The sequence below is a fragment of the Ochotona curzoniae genome, unplaced genomic scaffold (assembly GCF_017591425.1).
Source record: "Ochotona curzoniae isolate NIBS_2020 unplaced genomic scaffold, NIBS_Ocur_1.0 scaffold_4683, whole genome shotgun sequence".
NCBI lineage: Eukaryota > Metazoa > Chordata > Mammalia > Lagomorpha > Ochotonidae > Ochotona > Ochotona curzoniae.
Genome location: NW_024467121.1, coordinates 2,780,213 through 2,794,444, shown reverse-complemented (window position 1 = coordinate 2,794,444; position 14,232 = coordinate 2,780,213). Strand labels below are relative to the sequence as shown.

Sequence of the window (14,232 nt, the reverse complement as noted above, 5' to 3'; positions counted from 1 at the left end):
TTTTTGTTAAATAGGAATGTTTTTAAAACCATTACTGAGTCATTCTTTTTGTAAACCAGCAGATTGAAAATATCTATTTCTTTTTTTGTAATATAGCTCTGTTTTTCAAATAAATAAATAATTTTAAAAGATGCAAATATAAACTTAATATACATATGTATGTTGTAATTTCATAAATTACTTGTCCAGAATTAAATCTGGGTTTGTTTCTAAGTATTTGAACACATAATCAAGCATAAGACATGCTTTACGGCCTACAGCCACTCAATAATTTATAATCCCATTATCAGTGTTGTTATTTATATCATTTTTTTGGGCCAGTAGCTTCACAACCTGTTAGATAATTGAGGAATACACGAGTAACAGGCTTTTTGAGTAAATGTGAAACCCAAAACTTACTGTATTCTGTGATTTTTATTTTACATCTTTGTATATTGTTCATAACTGAAAACATTGCATTAGCTAAGGTATACTTTTTTTCTTCTACTTATCTATTCTGAATTTTTAACATGCAATTGGAGCTTTTGATGTCTTGAAGATAAATTCTGAAGTTACAATTAAAATGCATGATTTGGCATTATGTATTACAAACATAAGTCTGATTTTATTCTATTTCTTGTCCTAATTTTCCAAAATTATATTTTTTCTGACTATGTAATAAGGTAATTAAAGTTAAGCTTTTCACATTTTAACTTAGATTTATGCTGAATTAGAAACATCCCTAATCCTTAAATTAGTACCTCAGGATTTCTTATTGTATAGAAACTTAACTGATTCAAATGTTTCTAAAATGACTGAAAAATTAAACTACATACATATTTTCAGATAAAAACATCAATTTACTCCAATATGATACTTGCCCAAAAAGAGAAGGCATGGTACTCCTATGTACAGATATAGAAAAGAATATATTCAATAATATTCTTTTTTTAATTTATATATTCAATAATATTATTTAAATATTTTTCCCATTTTTATTTGAAGAGCAGAGGGACAGACACAAAGAGACCTTCTATCCACTGGTTCCTTTTCCAAATACTTGCGACAGCTTTGATTGAGTCAGGTTTAAGCTGGGAGCCCCATACGCCATTGTAGGTCTGCCACAAGTGTGGCGTGGAGCCAAACACTTGAGCCATTACTGCTGCCTCCTTGTGTGTACATTACAAAGCTGAGCAGCTTGGGCCCGGCGGTGTGGCCTAGCGGCTAAAGTCCTCGCCTTGAATGTGCCGGGATCCCATATGGGCGCTGGTTCTGATCCCGGCTGCTCCACTTCCCATCCAGCTCCCTGCTTGTGGCCTGGGAAAGCAGTCGAGGACAACCCAAAACCTTGGGACCCTGCACCCGTGTGGGATGCCCTGGAGGAGGATCCTGGCTTCGGCCGTTGTGCTCACTTGGGGAGTGAATCATCAGACAGAAGATCTTCCTCTCTGTCTCTCCTCCTCTCTGTATATCTGACTTTCCAATAAATAAATAAATCTTTAAAAAAAAAAAAAAAGCTGAGTAGCCAGGACTTGAAAGTGGCACTCCAGCATGAGACACAGGTGTTCCAAGCAGTCACTTAAACCACTGCTTCAAATAAGACATGATTGTTTTTATTTTTTTTGAGTTAGCTTACATATAAAGCAGAAGTTATAGTACAGGTGCATATGATTTCATATCTCCAAAGGACAAATTAAAAATGAGAAGAAGCAGAGCAGGATGGTAGCTGAGTAAAACACTCTAGCAATCATCTCCCTACGAAGATGCCAGTTTTGACAAGTCACCTCATAAGAGATACAAAAGCCAGGTGAGATGCATAGTAATTGATTTTAGTGTAAGAGAGGAAACACACTGAAAAAAGCCTAAAGAGTTGCCTATGTCTCCTCTTCTCCAGCTCCAAGTAGTACAATGCAAAGACAGATGCATCGCTTCCTGCCTGGGAAAAGAGGTAGTTAATTCCAGACCACAGGATTGGATCTCTGGGTCAGGCCTGCCTCATCATAAACCCACGCAAGGAGCAGCAGCACAGTCCCTGTATCTGAAAAATGAATCCTGGACTCTCCTTGACCAAGGGGAACCAGGAACAAAATCCCAGAATATGCATTGTCTTTCTAATACCTTTTTTTTTTTTTTGCATGACAGTATCTTTCCCCCTTAATGCATCATGTCCTCCTACGTATGTCAGAAAACATGGCTATATATTCCAAGTTCAAAATCTTTGATTCCTGCATTGTTGACCCCTTTCATAACTAGTTATGGTTAGAACATGTTTGTCTGTCTTAGATTGGGTCTAATGTCATGTTTTGGAATAATCAATTTATCAGAAGTGCCTGAGGATGACACTAATAGCAACAATGATGACTATCGTAATAATAAAGTAGTTCCACTATCAGTGAGGAATTTTTATGACACAGCTAATAGAAAATGTAATTCAACCTGTTTAAGCATAGAAGGCAATCTTTATTACTTTTGGAAGTACTCAAAGTTGAGTGTTCCTTAAGAATGATTAATCCAGCATTTTATTTCTCATCACATATTCTACTGTTTCTGTTCTTACTCTGTACTACTCCAGTATGAGCTGCACCCTGGTCTCCCAGATATTGGTGACTATCCTCTCAGGGGGTTATGTGCTTCTGTCAATCTAGGAAGACATATGGCATCTTTCCAATGGTATGCTGGAGTTGGTTTGTACCAGCTTTGAAGTCAGTTTTCTCATTTGTTCTCAGTTCGGCAGTTAGTTACCTCATGCTGATAGCTTGAAATTGGTTACGGTAAGAATAATTACTCCGTGGCAATTGGCAGATGCTACAAATCAGGGATTATTTTCCTGTTTCAGAGACTTGGCTGTTATATCTATGGACTGGCTATCATCACTACTCCAGATTCCAAACATATGTTTTGAAATTATGTTTCTTTAATTTGATTAGGTCAAATGTCTACCCTAATATCAAGCTGGAAATTGCACTTCTGGTTATAAATCCAAGAGAGCTGAAAACACAGACCCTTACAAACACTTACACAAGAGTGTTCATAGCACAGATATTCATACTAGCCTCAACGTAGACAGAAACCAACTACCTGTGAATTGATGAGTTATAATTTATAACAATAAATGACGTGGCTATCCTTAAAGTCGAATAGTATATATTCACAAAAGAAATGAGGTACTGACACCTGCTACAAATGCAGATGAACCTCAGAAGCATACACAAATACGCAGCTATTATATGATTCTCTTTATGTGAAATGTCCAGCATACACAAATCCATACAGATAGCAAATAGATAAGCAGTTACCTAGGGCGTGGAGTGCACAAACAGAAAAGACAAAATTGGGAGTGACTGCTAATGGGTACCAGATTTCTCTATGGAATGACAGTGAGATTTGAGAAGAATGTCAAACATCTACAATGTTATGGGAATATGAAAAAGAATCTCAGTGCCAGTAAATCAAACTCAAGACCTGTTCTAATGAAACAATTAGAAACTGCCTTAAATATTTACATTAATGTGTAACAATATTTGTTTTGACATTTTTAGTCACCAAACCATGAAGAACATAGAATTATTGAGCGATAGGGTATCAGTTGATCGAAGGATAGCAATCTATGTGTTGGAATTAATATGTGCATTACTAAGTGTTTCAGAAATACCTTTAATAAAAAAATGCATGATGTTAATAAAAATTATACTGCAAAGTATTGTTCCCAGTATGATCCTAGTTGTTTTAACAATATATATTTACCTGTAAAAACAGCTAAACAAGTTGTAATGAAGTCTTTTTAATTTCTTATTTGTTCTACTTTATAATTTTCTATGGAGAAGGGAGAAATCTGGAGTATACTTGTTTATAGTTAGAACAATGAGATCCATTTTCAGAATCGTTAAATCCTCAAGCTAATTTCAATATCAATTGCAGGATCATCATATTTTCATTTGTGTGTTGACTGTGTTGCTTCCAATTGTAATGCTTATTGTCCCATGCTCTGCACAGCTCGCTCTGCCATCTCAGGAACCTGTGCCAATGACGGTGTGCACATCATCAGGGGTTACAGCCTCTCTTCTACACCTGCTGCCACTGTGTGTGGTGCTGAGACCCTGGCTCCCCTCGCCATCACTGGACCAGTGCTGTTGAACTTCTACTCCAATGACCACATCACAGATTTTGGATTCAAGTTTTCCTATCGCATAACCTGTGAGTAACCATAATAAAACAGTTTGCAATGTCCTTTTACATATAACAGTTTCCACTGTGATTCACAGATCATCCATTTGAAAATTCAGGGACTTAAGGGAGGAAAAAGTTTTAATTTTTATAGCACAAAAATACTTAAACTTTTATTTGAACATAAAAAGGTCTTTTAAATGAACTCTTCCTAGAACAGCCTTTGAAAATCAAAAGGAGAATTGAAATGTATTTTGTCAATTGCATTTAAATTAAACTTTCTTGCTGTCTGTATTTTGTACATTACCATGAAGTTGTCTTTTGGCCTGAATTATCCAAATACCTGTTTTATTTCCCCAAGTCAGCTCTTAGTAAGAAGAATAATGTTTAATAAATAATTTGTTCACATTAGCTGATATCTAAATATTAACCCTAAGATTTATAAAGTGTAATTAATGTTTAACATCATGTGACTTGGGCACCACTAGAACAGGACTCAGCAATCAACAAACATGTCTTTCCTCACAGCACATTGAATAAAGAAAAAGGTGGAATTTTCTTCTTCCTTTCACAATACCTCTGCTTTTTATTCTGCTGTTTCATTCTTCATTTTGCAAAAACAGTCTGCAAGATTTAATATATCTAGCATGAGAGTTTTATTGAAGAATATTCTGATATTAAGCCTTCAAATCCTATCAAATTGCAAAAATGGAAGTTATCTGGAATTCTCAAACTTTATACAAAATGAAATTGAGTAATGGATATCCAAAGCTGATATTTAGTGCACTTTGTGTGTACCCAAAGGACTGAGTATATGAACAATTATGGACATGCAGGGAAAACCTCCGTGGACAAGTGGATGCAGCTGAGGCATAAGCTATTAATAAATGATAATTTTGACTGGCAGCCATAATCTTTATTATTCCTAATAGATGTGAGTAGAGCATTTAATTGATAGAGTATAAACCATAGAAATATCTATAACGTATAATAACACCATGATAGTTTTAGAAAAAAATGCCTTTCTGACTGCAGTGAGAGTGCACACTTGATACTGTGCTCCTTATATGTAAGCCACATCAAAAATAAGAATTTTATATCACTCTTCATGGAGCTTTCTTGTATTTTTATATTGTTTTATTGACTCATTAGTGTAGCTGAGGACTCTGGGCTGTTAACTGCCAAGTCAGTGACGAGTGGCTTGTTCCCAGGGTTGTTGAGGATCAGAAATACAAATCTTGGCAAGTGTAGTTCTTACCAGCCTCATAACTGAATACAAAAACTTAGGACTTAAAAGCCATGTTTTTGAGCCCACGGAGGGAACTGCATTAAAGTTTTTAAAGATGATTTTCAGTATTTCACTTTTTAATATTCTGTCTCTTACAGAACAAACTTGCATCTGCATTTTTTTGACATGTTGAGATCACAGTCTTCTTTAATCTACAAATAGATAAAATATAGTCTCCAGTTAATGCCTTGGATAGTGGTTGCTTTTCTGAAGTCCCAGATGCCATTCATGTATCTCCCTCCCGATGTGTCTTTTCTCTCCCTCTCTTCCTGTCTCTTCTTGTCTCCCTCTCCCCATCTCTTTCTCTCAGCCGTAGAGGAAGGAAATCACATCTGAACACATGAGATATCCTTTTTCATCAGGTAATTACTTCACCCAGACTTGTTCCTTTCCAAGATAAGCCTTCAAGTATTCTTGCCCTTTTCTTCTCTCTTATCATCTCATATTGCCCCTCCCAGTGGAAAAAATCTGAATTATGTAAAAGCAAGATGAAAGGAAGTTTCAATTTGTTCCAGAAAAATAGTTACCATCTCTCCTTGGAGAACATGTGCAACAGTGTAGAATATCTCAGGAGCAGCTTTTCTTGCTGTGCATGGTAAATGCTTTTCTGTATGTTCTGCTGGCTTCTGTTGCAGCCTGCGGTGGTGTGTACAACTTCTCCTCTGGAATCGTCAACAGTCCTGCCTACTCATATACAGACTACCCCAACAACCTGTACTGCCTCTATACCGTCACCGTCAGAGAAGACAGAGTGATTCAGATCAAGTATGTATCAAAGATCTACATTTTAAGAAAATCCTTCTGACTATGTTTAAGAGAGTGCTGGACTAGTGAAGAACAACGATTCTTGGTGTTCTCTAAGGAAGTCTAGAGGAAGCAGTGGAGTTCTGTGTGGACCTCCTGCCCTCCCTCAAGCCAGCAGTGACAAGGGGCGAAACCCCCTCCACCCATTAAAGCAGTCATAATTCCCCCAGTAGTTCCCAAAAAAGGTGCAGAACATTAAATGGATTATCAAATTGCACGCCTATTTTGAAATTTAAAAGGATAGGAGGACATGAGAAAGCAGTTTCCTTTGCTGGGTATTTATTTTACACAGGAACTCTGATTAGCAATTTCCATAATTGTCGTTATTTTGTTCTTAAAACAATCACGTTAGATGTGTGTGCGTGTGTGAGAGTGTGTGTGTGTGTGTGTGTGTGTGTGTGTGTGTGTGTGTGTGTGTGTATTTCTCATAGCAATGATTTGGAAAGCTATTTCACCCTACCAAGTCCTAAACACGTATAAATGAGAAGTGCAAATCTGAATCTATATGAGGATTCTTCCAAGGACCGTGCATGTCTTCAGTACTTGCCCGTGCTGTTTCTCAATGGATAAGTTTGCTGACTACTCAAGAAACATACACTTGTTATGCATTCAAACTACTCTATGCTGTTGTTATAAGAGATATCTTAAATAATTAGTACATTCTCCCCCTGGCTCTTCTTACTCCCAGCAAAACCGATGATGGTTGATACAAGCTCCTCTTCTCCAGTGATAAAGTTCCAGACTGCTCTTATCTAAAATGGCACATTTCTAATACTGTTTTATAGTGAAAATTCTCGTATTGTAAGAGGTTCAGAAAGCTGTTGTAGTCGTGGCAATGAAGGAATTTGATTTAGAAGGTGTGGGCTGGGACCACACATACCTATAAGCCAACCCCTTGTTTGTCTGTGGTCACATTCTGCCCTTAAGATCATTACCTCCTGGTAGTTTAACTCCAGGGACTTCAAATATCAATTCTGGAAATATAAGGAGCTGGATGGGAAGCCGGGCCTGCCGGGATAGAACCAGCACCCATGTGGGATCCCTGAGCGGGATAGAACTGGGATAGAACCAGCATCCATATGGGATACTCTAGCCACTAGGGTACCGCACCGGGCCCGATACCAAAGCTTTTACATACAGTTTTTATGAATTTATATACTGAACATTATCATAAACTATTTTGAAAGAGATGGAAGATAATTAGAATAGAACTGTTACTGTGAAACCAGCATTAATTCTTCTGTTAGCATTCCTTTAAATTAAAATAGGAAAGTAGAAGCATGTTGCCCCTTTAAAGAAGAATAAGTATTTTATTTTTAATGAGAATAAAGTCCATTGGTGTTGCTGGAGTGATAAATAAATATTATTTCAGTTACTCAAAATATGATCTCTAATGGACTCAAGAATAATCCTAAATTAAAAAACAACTCTAAAGTGTGGGATTGCATCTTAGCCTTAAATATCCAGCTCCTATTATAGTTTTGTCATATCATAGTTACTAAATAAATTTGACTAAATTTCTTAACCAATTATTAAATCCGTCTGTTGCAAATATTTTCTATGAAGTGAAGCTTACATGATGTACCTCAGTTGAGGTCTTCTTTTTTTATTTTATAAGAGCTAAACCTATGATTTAAGGGACAACATATTAACCAGGTAAATTCCACAGGTTCAGTGACTTTGATGTGGCTCTCTCCACCTTCTGCTCCGATGACTACCTGGCGATTTACGATGGTTCTAACACCAGTGATCCCCTTCTCGGAAAATTCTGTGGTTCTAACACCCCGCCAGATGTTAGAAGCAGCAATAATAATATGCTTCTAGTATTCAAGACTGACTCATTTCATATAGCAAGAGGCTGGAAGATAATTTTCCGGGAAACATTGGGTAAGAATTTTGTATATGTAAATCTTTTACATACCTATAATCTGTCTACTTTATTTCATTTTTTTTTCCCCCTCCACCTGTTTCTAGTTGCTTTTTATTTAAGGTTAGAAGAGTGTCACATACAGTTGTGGTTTAAAAAATTGTATCTCCCATTTTCATTAAAATGTCATTGAACAAATCACTCTCCCACACATGAAGACGATATCTTTTTATACATCCACCAGCAAATGAGACATGAGCCTCCTGTTGTCGCTTATGGAAATCACGGAAGTTGAGCCAAAGGGCAGGGGAAGGCCAGACTAGCTGTCTGATTTTTATCTTTAAAGCACTGAAGAGTCTTGGATAAGTTCAAGCAAACACTTTCTGACTGGACTGGCTGAAAAAGTAAGGCTTGATAACCTACCCGCATGAAAAAGAATATGTCGATTATGGAAACCTTGGTGGGAAATATTCAAAGCTCAAACTAACGCACACTGGATACAGAGAGGGAAGGATGGAGGGAAGGACAGCAATCTCAAGACACCCAGAGGGTAGACGCCTGGGAAGCACAGTGTTCGGGGCCTGATGCCATCCTACAATGAGGATGTGAATGCAGAATGAGTTCTTATAGTGCTTGTTTTTAATGTTGGTACTTTAGAAATCTAAGATTTTGAGGAGCAGAAGTATTTAGTTTGAGATACTTGGGATTGGAAGGTATGTGAGATACCTGCATGGGGGTATCTAGCAGAAAATTTAAATTTGAGGAGAAATTGGGGCTTGAGAGAGTGGTCTTCGAATCATCCAAAGGTGGTGGGTAAAGCTAGATATGAGGCTAGGCTAAAAATAGGACCTGAGTTTATTTTCACTGCATATGAAAGGTAAGTATCTATATAAAATTAGCTCAGAATTTTAAATCATTTAAAAATGAAAGGTAGCCAATCATTTCATTGTTTGGTTATGCTATTAACATCAATGGCATAGTGTAAGGTAATCCACATTTGACTTCAACAGTGAGACCAATATTCTAAAACCAGACATTTCAACTTCCTTACCTTTGGCATGTTACCCATTTTTTTTTTTTTTGTTACCCATTGTGCTTTTCTTGAGGGAGGCAATTAAACATTTGTGCTTTAAAGTTTCTCCATAAACCACAGACATCATGACAAATAGTATCGGAAAATCATATCATCTCCTACCAGCACTTGGCTATGTTAACAATAATAACTTGAAAGCAAATCTCCTGGGCAGAGTGTTGCCTTTGTGAAATTGCAAAAGGGAAGTTAGAAATATCATTATGCTCTTAAAACTGAATATAGGAAATGTATGAAATGTATTCCGTTTATATACATTTTTTAAAATTTAAAAACAGAGGCTATTTTGAAAGAAAAATAATTGTCCTTTAGAAAAGTTTGTATGGAAGAACTCCTATCTTGTTGCCTGTAGCACAGACTAGCAAATCAGTAGCTTGTATGTGTTTCCTTCTCTACCTACTTTCAAATCGGTTTACTTTATCTATTCTCATGTGACCATTGAAAGAATAGTTGTCATGCTCTTCACAATGTTGTCATCTTCACAAAGCTTCCCAAGTAGCCAGGCTCCCCTGGCATTATTAGATTACTGTGTTTTCTGGGCCACAAAGAAGTCATTTTTAGTCTCACTGAGATTTTACTGAATTGAAGTAACACAGAAGAAAAAAATCTCGTGTGGTCAGGGACATTGTCCCCCCATGAGTCACTGAACAGTTACTGTCAATTACTGCTTTCCTCTGGTTTCAGAGAAAAAAATTAAGTGGAAAAAGTAGAAATGAAATTCCGTTACTTCCCAGCATTGGGCTACGATGTGTTTCCTGAGAATTACTTCTATCTCTTTTTTAGCTGTATAACTGCCATCAACTGCTTGGAGATATTTTAAGAAATATTAAAACTACCCTTTAATAATAATATTTTTAACCAAATACCTACATGTTATAATTTTGTGTTGAATCTTACCAGAGTTGGCGTTCTCTGTGTAGATTTTAAATGGACACACACACACAGAGTCACACACCACATACACACTAGTAGTGTGGTGGTGAAGAAAAGAGGGAATGGATAAAATTAGCAGCTTTAACTGTGGGATCACAGATCTCAGTAAAAAACTTAGACCCGGCTATTTGAGTACTTGTGCTTCCTTCTCATCCATGTGACGTTAGTCTGTTAGGGCAGGAAGAGCATTCTCTGGACCAGGAAGTGAATTTTCATCCCCAAAGCTATCTGCTCAGCCTGGAAAACAGTCCCTTCCTTCAGTAAATAATTGGTGTGAGGAGGAAGCCAACGTAGTCTGTGGGATTTCATATCCTTTGTCTTGACTAAAACACTAAGTAGGGCATTGCTAATTTTTTTTAAGATTTATTTTATTTTTTTGGAAAGTCAGATATACAGAGAGTAGGAGAGACAGAGAGGAAGATCTTCTGTCCGTTGATTCACTCCCCAAGTGACCACAACAGCCAGAGCTGAGCCTATCCAAAGCCAGGAGCCCAGCTCCTCTTCCCGGTCTCCCATGCAGGCGCAGGGTCCCAAGGCCTTGGCTGTCCTCGACTGCTTTCCAGGCCACTAGCAGGGAGCTGGATGAGAAGCTGGACCTGCTGGGCTAGAACCGGCACCCATGTGGGATCCTGGCACGTGCAAAGTGAGGACTTTAGCTGCTAGGCTACCACTCCAGGCCCAATAAATAAATCTTTTTTCAAAGTATATTTATAACTTAAATCAAGTACTAAATTGTTTTTTTTAAAGATCTTTCTGTATTCGAAAGGTAGAGTAACAGATTCATAGAGACCAACCTTCCATCTCATGATTCACTTCTAAGTATCCAGAACATGCAAGGTAGGCCAGGCAGAAGCCAGGAGCTAGTAGTTCCATCTGTGTCTCCCATGTGTCTGGCAGCGACACGTCTTCCTCAATGACACACGAGCAGGGAGCTGGGTTGGAAGCAGGATAGCTAGGACTTGAACCTGGCACAGCAATACAGGACATAGGTTTCTGAAGCAAAAGCTTAACCTCCCATGCCACAACACATATTTGATGCATTAAATTCTAACCAAATCTTAAGGCCTTTGTACATTGGTACTATATTAGTATGGGTTGTATGAATGAATTAAGGAACAGGTGAATCAGTTATCCCAGACTAATATTATAGGTTAGGTACACCATTTATGATATTTTTATAATGTGTCTGGATTCCTCAGATTTCAGTCATGGCTCATAATGGTTGATCTATTAGAGAAGGTGATAAACTAAACCACTGTAGTCCTCAGAAAATTAGGAATACCAGATCAGACTCAGTATTTAGATTATTTTGTTTGACCTCTAGATTTTTACCTGTTATCTAAACATCTGAAAATGTTGCAGAATATGCCGGAGAAGGACTAGATAGGTAGTGAAAGGAAGAAGTCGAGGGAGTTGGAAAACATGTTGACTTGGCGGGGGAGATGTGCAAAGGTGGAAAGGAAGGCAGAGAATACTGCAGAAGGCTGGGTGCGCCGAGTGGAAGTGACAGTTCGAGCAAACAGAGAAAACTAATAAACTTGTCACGTTCAGATGTCAGCTGCTAGCTCTTTGTAATTTCAGTTGTGACATTATGTTTAAACTGGAGAATCACTCTAAATTTCTGTAGCTAAACAGTGAAAGAATAAACCTGAAAACATCCAGTCACAATAAAAAAAGAACATGTGTGTGTAGCCATCTCTGAGCAGCATGACCTCAGCTGCCAGCCACATGGTGACTTTTGAAAGGACACATGCAGTAACATAGTTGAATCATATCTTGAATAATTTGATAAATCACTACTCAGATAACTCAGTTTAGCAATAATGGGGGTATTACTAGGAAGAAATGAGGAAGGTCTTCTTTTTTTTTTTTTTTAATGTCGTTTGCTCTTGCTCATGGAGTCTGAGAATGAAATGAGCTGAAACTAATAAACGCTTTGGAAGAAAAGGAGCCGAAGCCCATTTCCGCCCTTTTTAAGCCTTGTAACTATCACTGCTGATTAGCCTTCCCCAGGGGGCTGATGCCAACGCCAAGGTTATCCACAGGTTAGCCTTTGTGGGTTTGTTTTTGTTTTTCCTGAGTGGAGAATGTGGGACTGGCGTAAAGAAAAGCAAACAATTGCTTTGTTTGCTAAAAGCTTACAAACACAAGCAAACTGGAATTAGATTCAAAATCAACAAGAAGAAAGGAAAAGGAAGATTTTTAATGAACATCCAACATCACAGCTGTTGCCTGTTCTCAGAATGACTTGAGTGCTGGCCTGGTCCTGAAGTGTAGGATTATTCTAGGCGAAGTAAAACAAGATGACATAGAGAAAACCAAGCTAAATGCTGAAATTGAGTCTGTGGTAAATTATAAAATAAGATTTTGAAAAGCACTCCAGCTCACACAAACTGGGAACCCGCTATTTTCCATATAACCTAAGCATAGTGTGGTCCTCAAAATGTAACCCGATTTGTGTCAGGTGACTGAATATCTGGGATTAAATTATTGGTAACTGTGTATTCCCCATAATGGTGTTCCTTACTTAGACTGCTTTGGCTTTGATGTAATGTGCCTAGCATCAGAAAAGAACAGCGTGTCTCATCAGCAATACAGATTTTAAAATATTCTTTGGCTATACTGCAAAAGAACTGTTTAGAAATGCCCCCCCCCCCCAATATTTGGGCTATGTACATTCCACTGGCTTGCAACTGAAGGTTTGTCACAAAATCCTGGGGCATAATGGTAAGGATTGCCTGACACCAAGATGCTACTCCTGCTGAGGAAGCTCACTTCATCTCATCCTCACCCCATCCCAGGAGACAGAATTACCCCATTGACAAAGGGGGAAATCAGAATTTAAGCGACTGTAGTTTGTTTGTTGTCAAAGGCTTGTAAAGGATAAAGTCAAGTTTTGAAGTAGGTTGGCTGCCTCTGAAATTTGTGCTTTTTTTTAAATCAGTCTTCCCTGTACCTGGTAGTTGGTAAAAATATTGGGGGCTGAGGCATGATGCTGAGATGTGGCTAGTCTTGACTTCTTCATTGTTTAGGTCAGAGATGCTTCTCTCCACTTTCATCGTCTCATTTGACACTGCCAGCTTTTTTTTTTTATATAACTCTGTTTATTAGATATTTATTTGAGGGAGGGAGAGCCACAGAGAAAGAGACTCTCCCACCTGCTGGTTTACTCCTCAGATGGCAGTAATTGCCAGAGCTGAGCCATGCTGAAGCCAGGAGTCTGTAATTCCATCTGAGTCTGCCATATGGGTGGTGACCCTACCAGCTTTTTCTTTCATATATATTTATGTGCAGGAAAAGCCCATTATCTTTCTGCTGGTGTTGACAAAAGTCCCTCCCATCTGTCTTGTTGTCCTAGCATGATGTAACGGTAAAAACTCGGTACAGTTATTGGGCTGTAATTTATATGGCAATATAAGGGTAATAATTCTCTGTATAGCACAAAGTTTCTAGCCCCAAATTATGGCTTCCAACATATAAAAATTTCTTACCACAGGATTGTTACAGTATGAAGAGATTTGGACATTTCTTTTTATGATTCTTTTATGATTGTTATATTTATTATGTAGCTCAGTTTACAACTTGAGGAACTAAATCACAAAGAAATTAAGTGATTTTCTCAAGTAACCTACAAATTTTGAGCAGAAGTGGGAAAGTAATCTCTGAGTAATGAAAGTTGAAATATCAAAACCGCAGTGCTCAAATCAGTGTATCAACAAGTATGAAACAATTCCATATCTTTGTAGAAATAATTTAAAAACTATGGGGTACTTGATATAGTTTTATAAACTCCATGTCTTTTATATTGCAGCTTATTTTATGACTTAATACATAACTGTTAGTCTTGTTCTTTTAAATAAAATAAATTTGGTGGAGTCAATTAAAAATTTCATAATGGTCGTTACTGAGTAAATAAATCATATTTATTTTGAAAAATGTTGCTGCACATTATCTTGAATTTCACAAATTAATGCATTTGTTCTACCTGTGAGAACCGAATATTCAAGGATTAAACTGTCTCAAAAAGCAACAGACTTAGCACAATTTTGGCGAAGCTTTCAGCTGAAAAAAATTTTGTTCCTAACAGTATGTGTTGAAAAGTTGCAT

At 37.5% G+C, this 14,232-nt stretch overlaps 1 protein-coding gene across 1 annotated transcript in view; it reads left to right on the top strand.

The window, feature by feature from the left end:
• Positions 1-14,232, top strand: part of CUBN (cubilin) — a 228,532-nt gene that overhangs the window by 188,921 nt on the left and 25,379 nt on the right. The window contains exons 61-63 of the mRNA XM_040968271.1: positions 3,973-4,173; positions 6,067-6,196; positions 7,905-8,122. Of these exons, the coding sequence (XP_040824205.1) occupies positions 3,973-4,173; positions 6,067-6,196; positions 7,905-8,122 (549 nt within the window). The remainder of the gene's footprint in view (positions 1-3,972; positions 4,174-6,066; positions 6,197-7,904; positions 8,123-14,232) is intronic.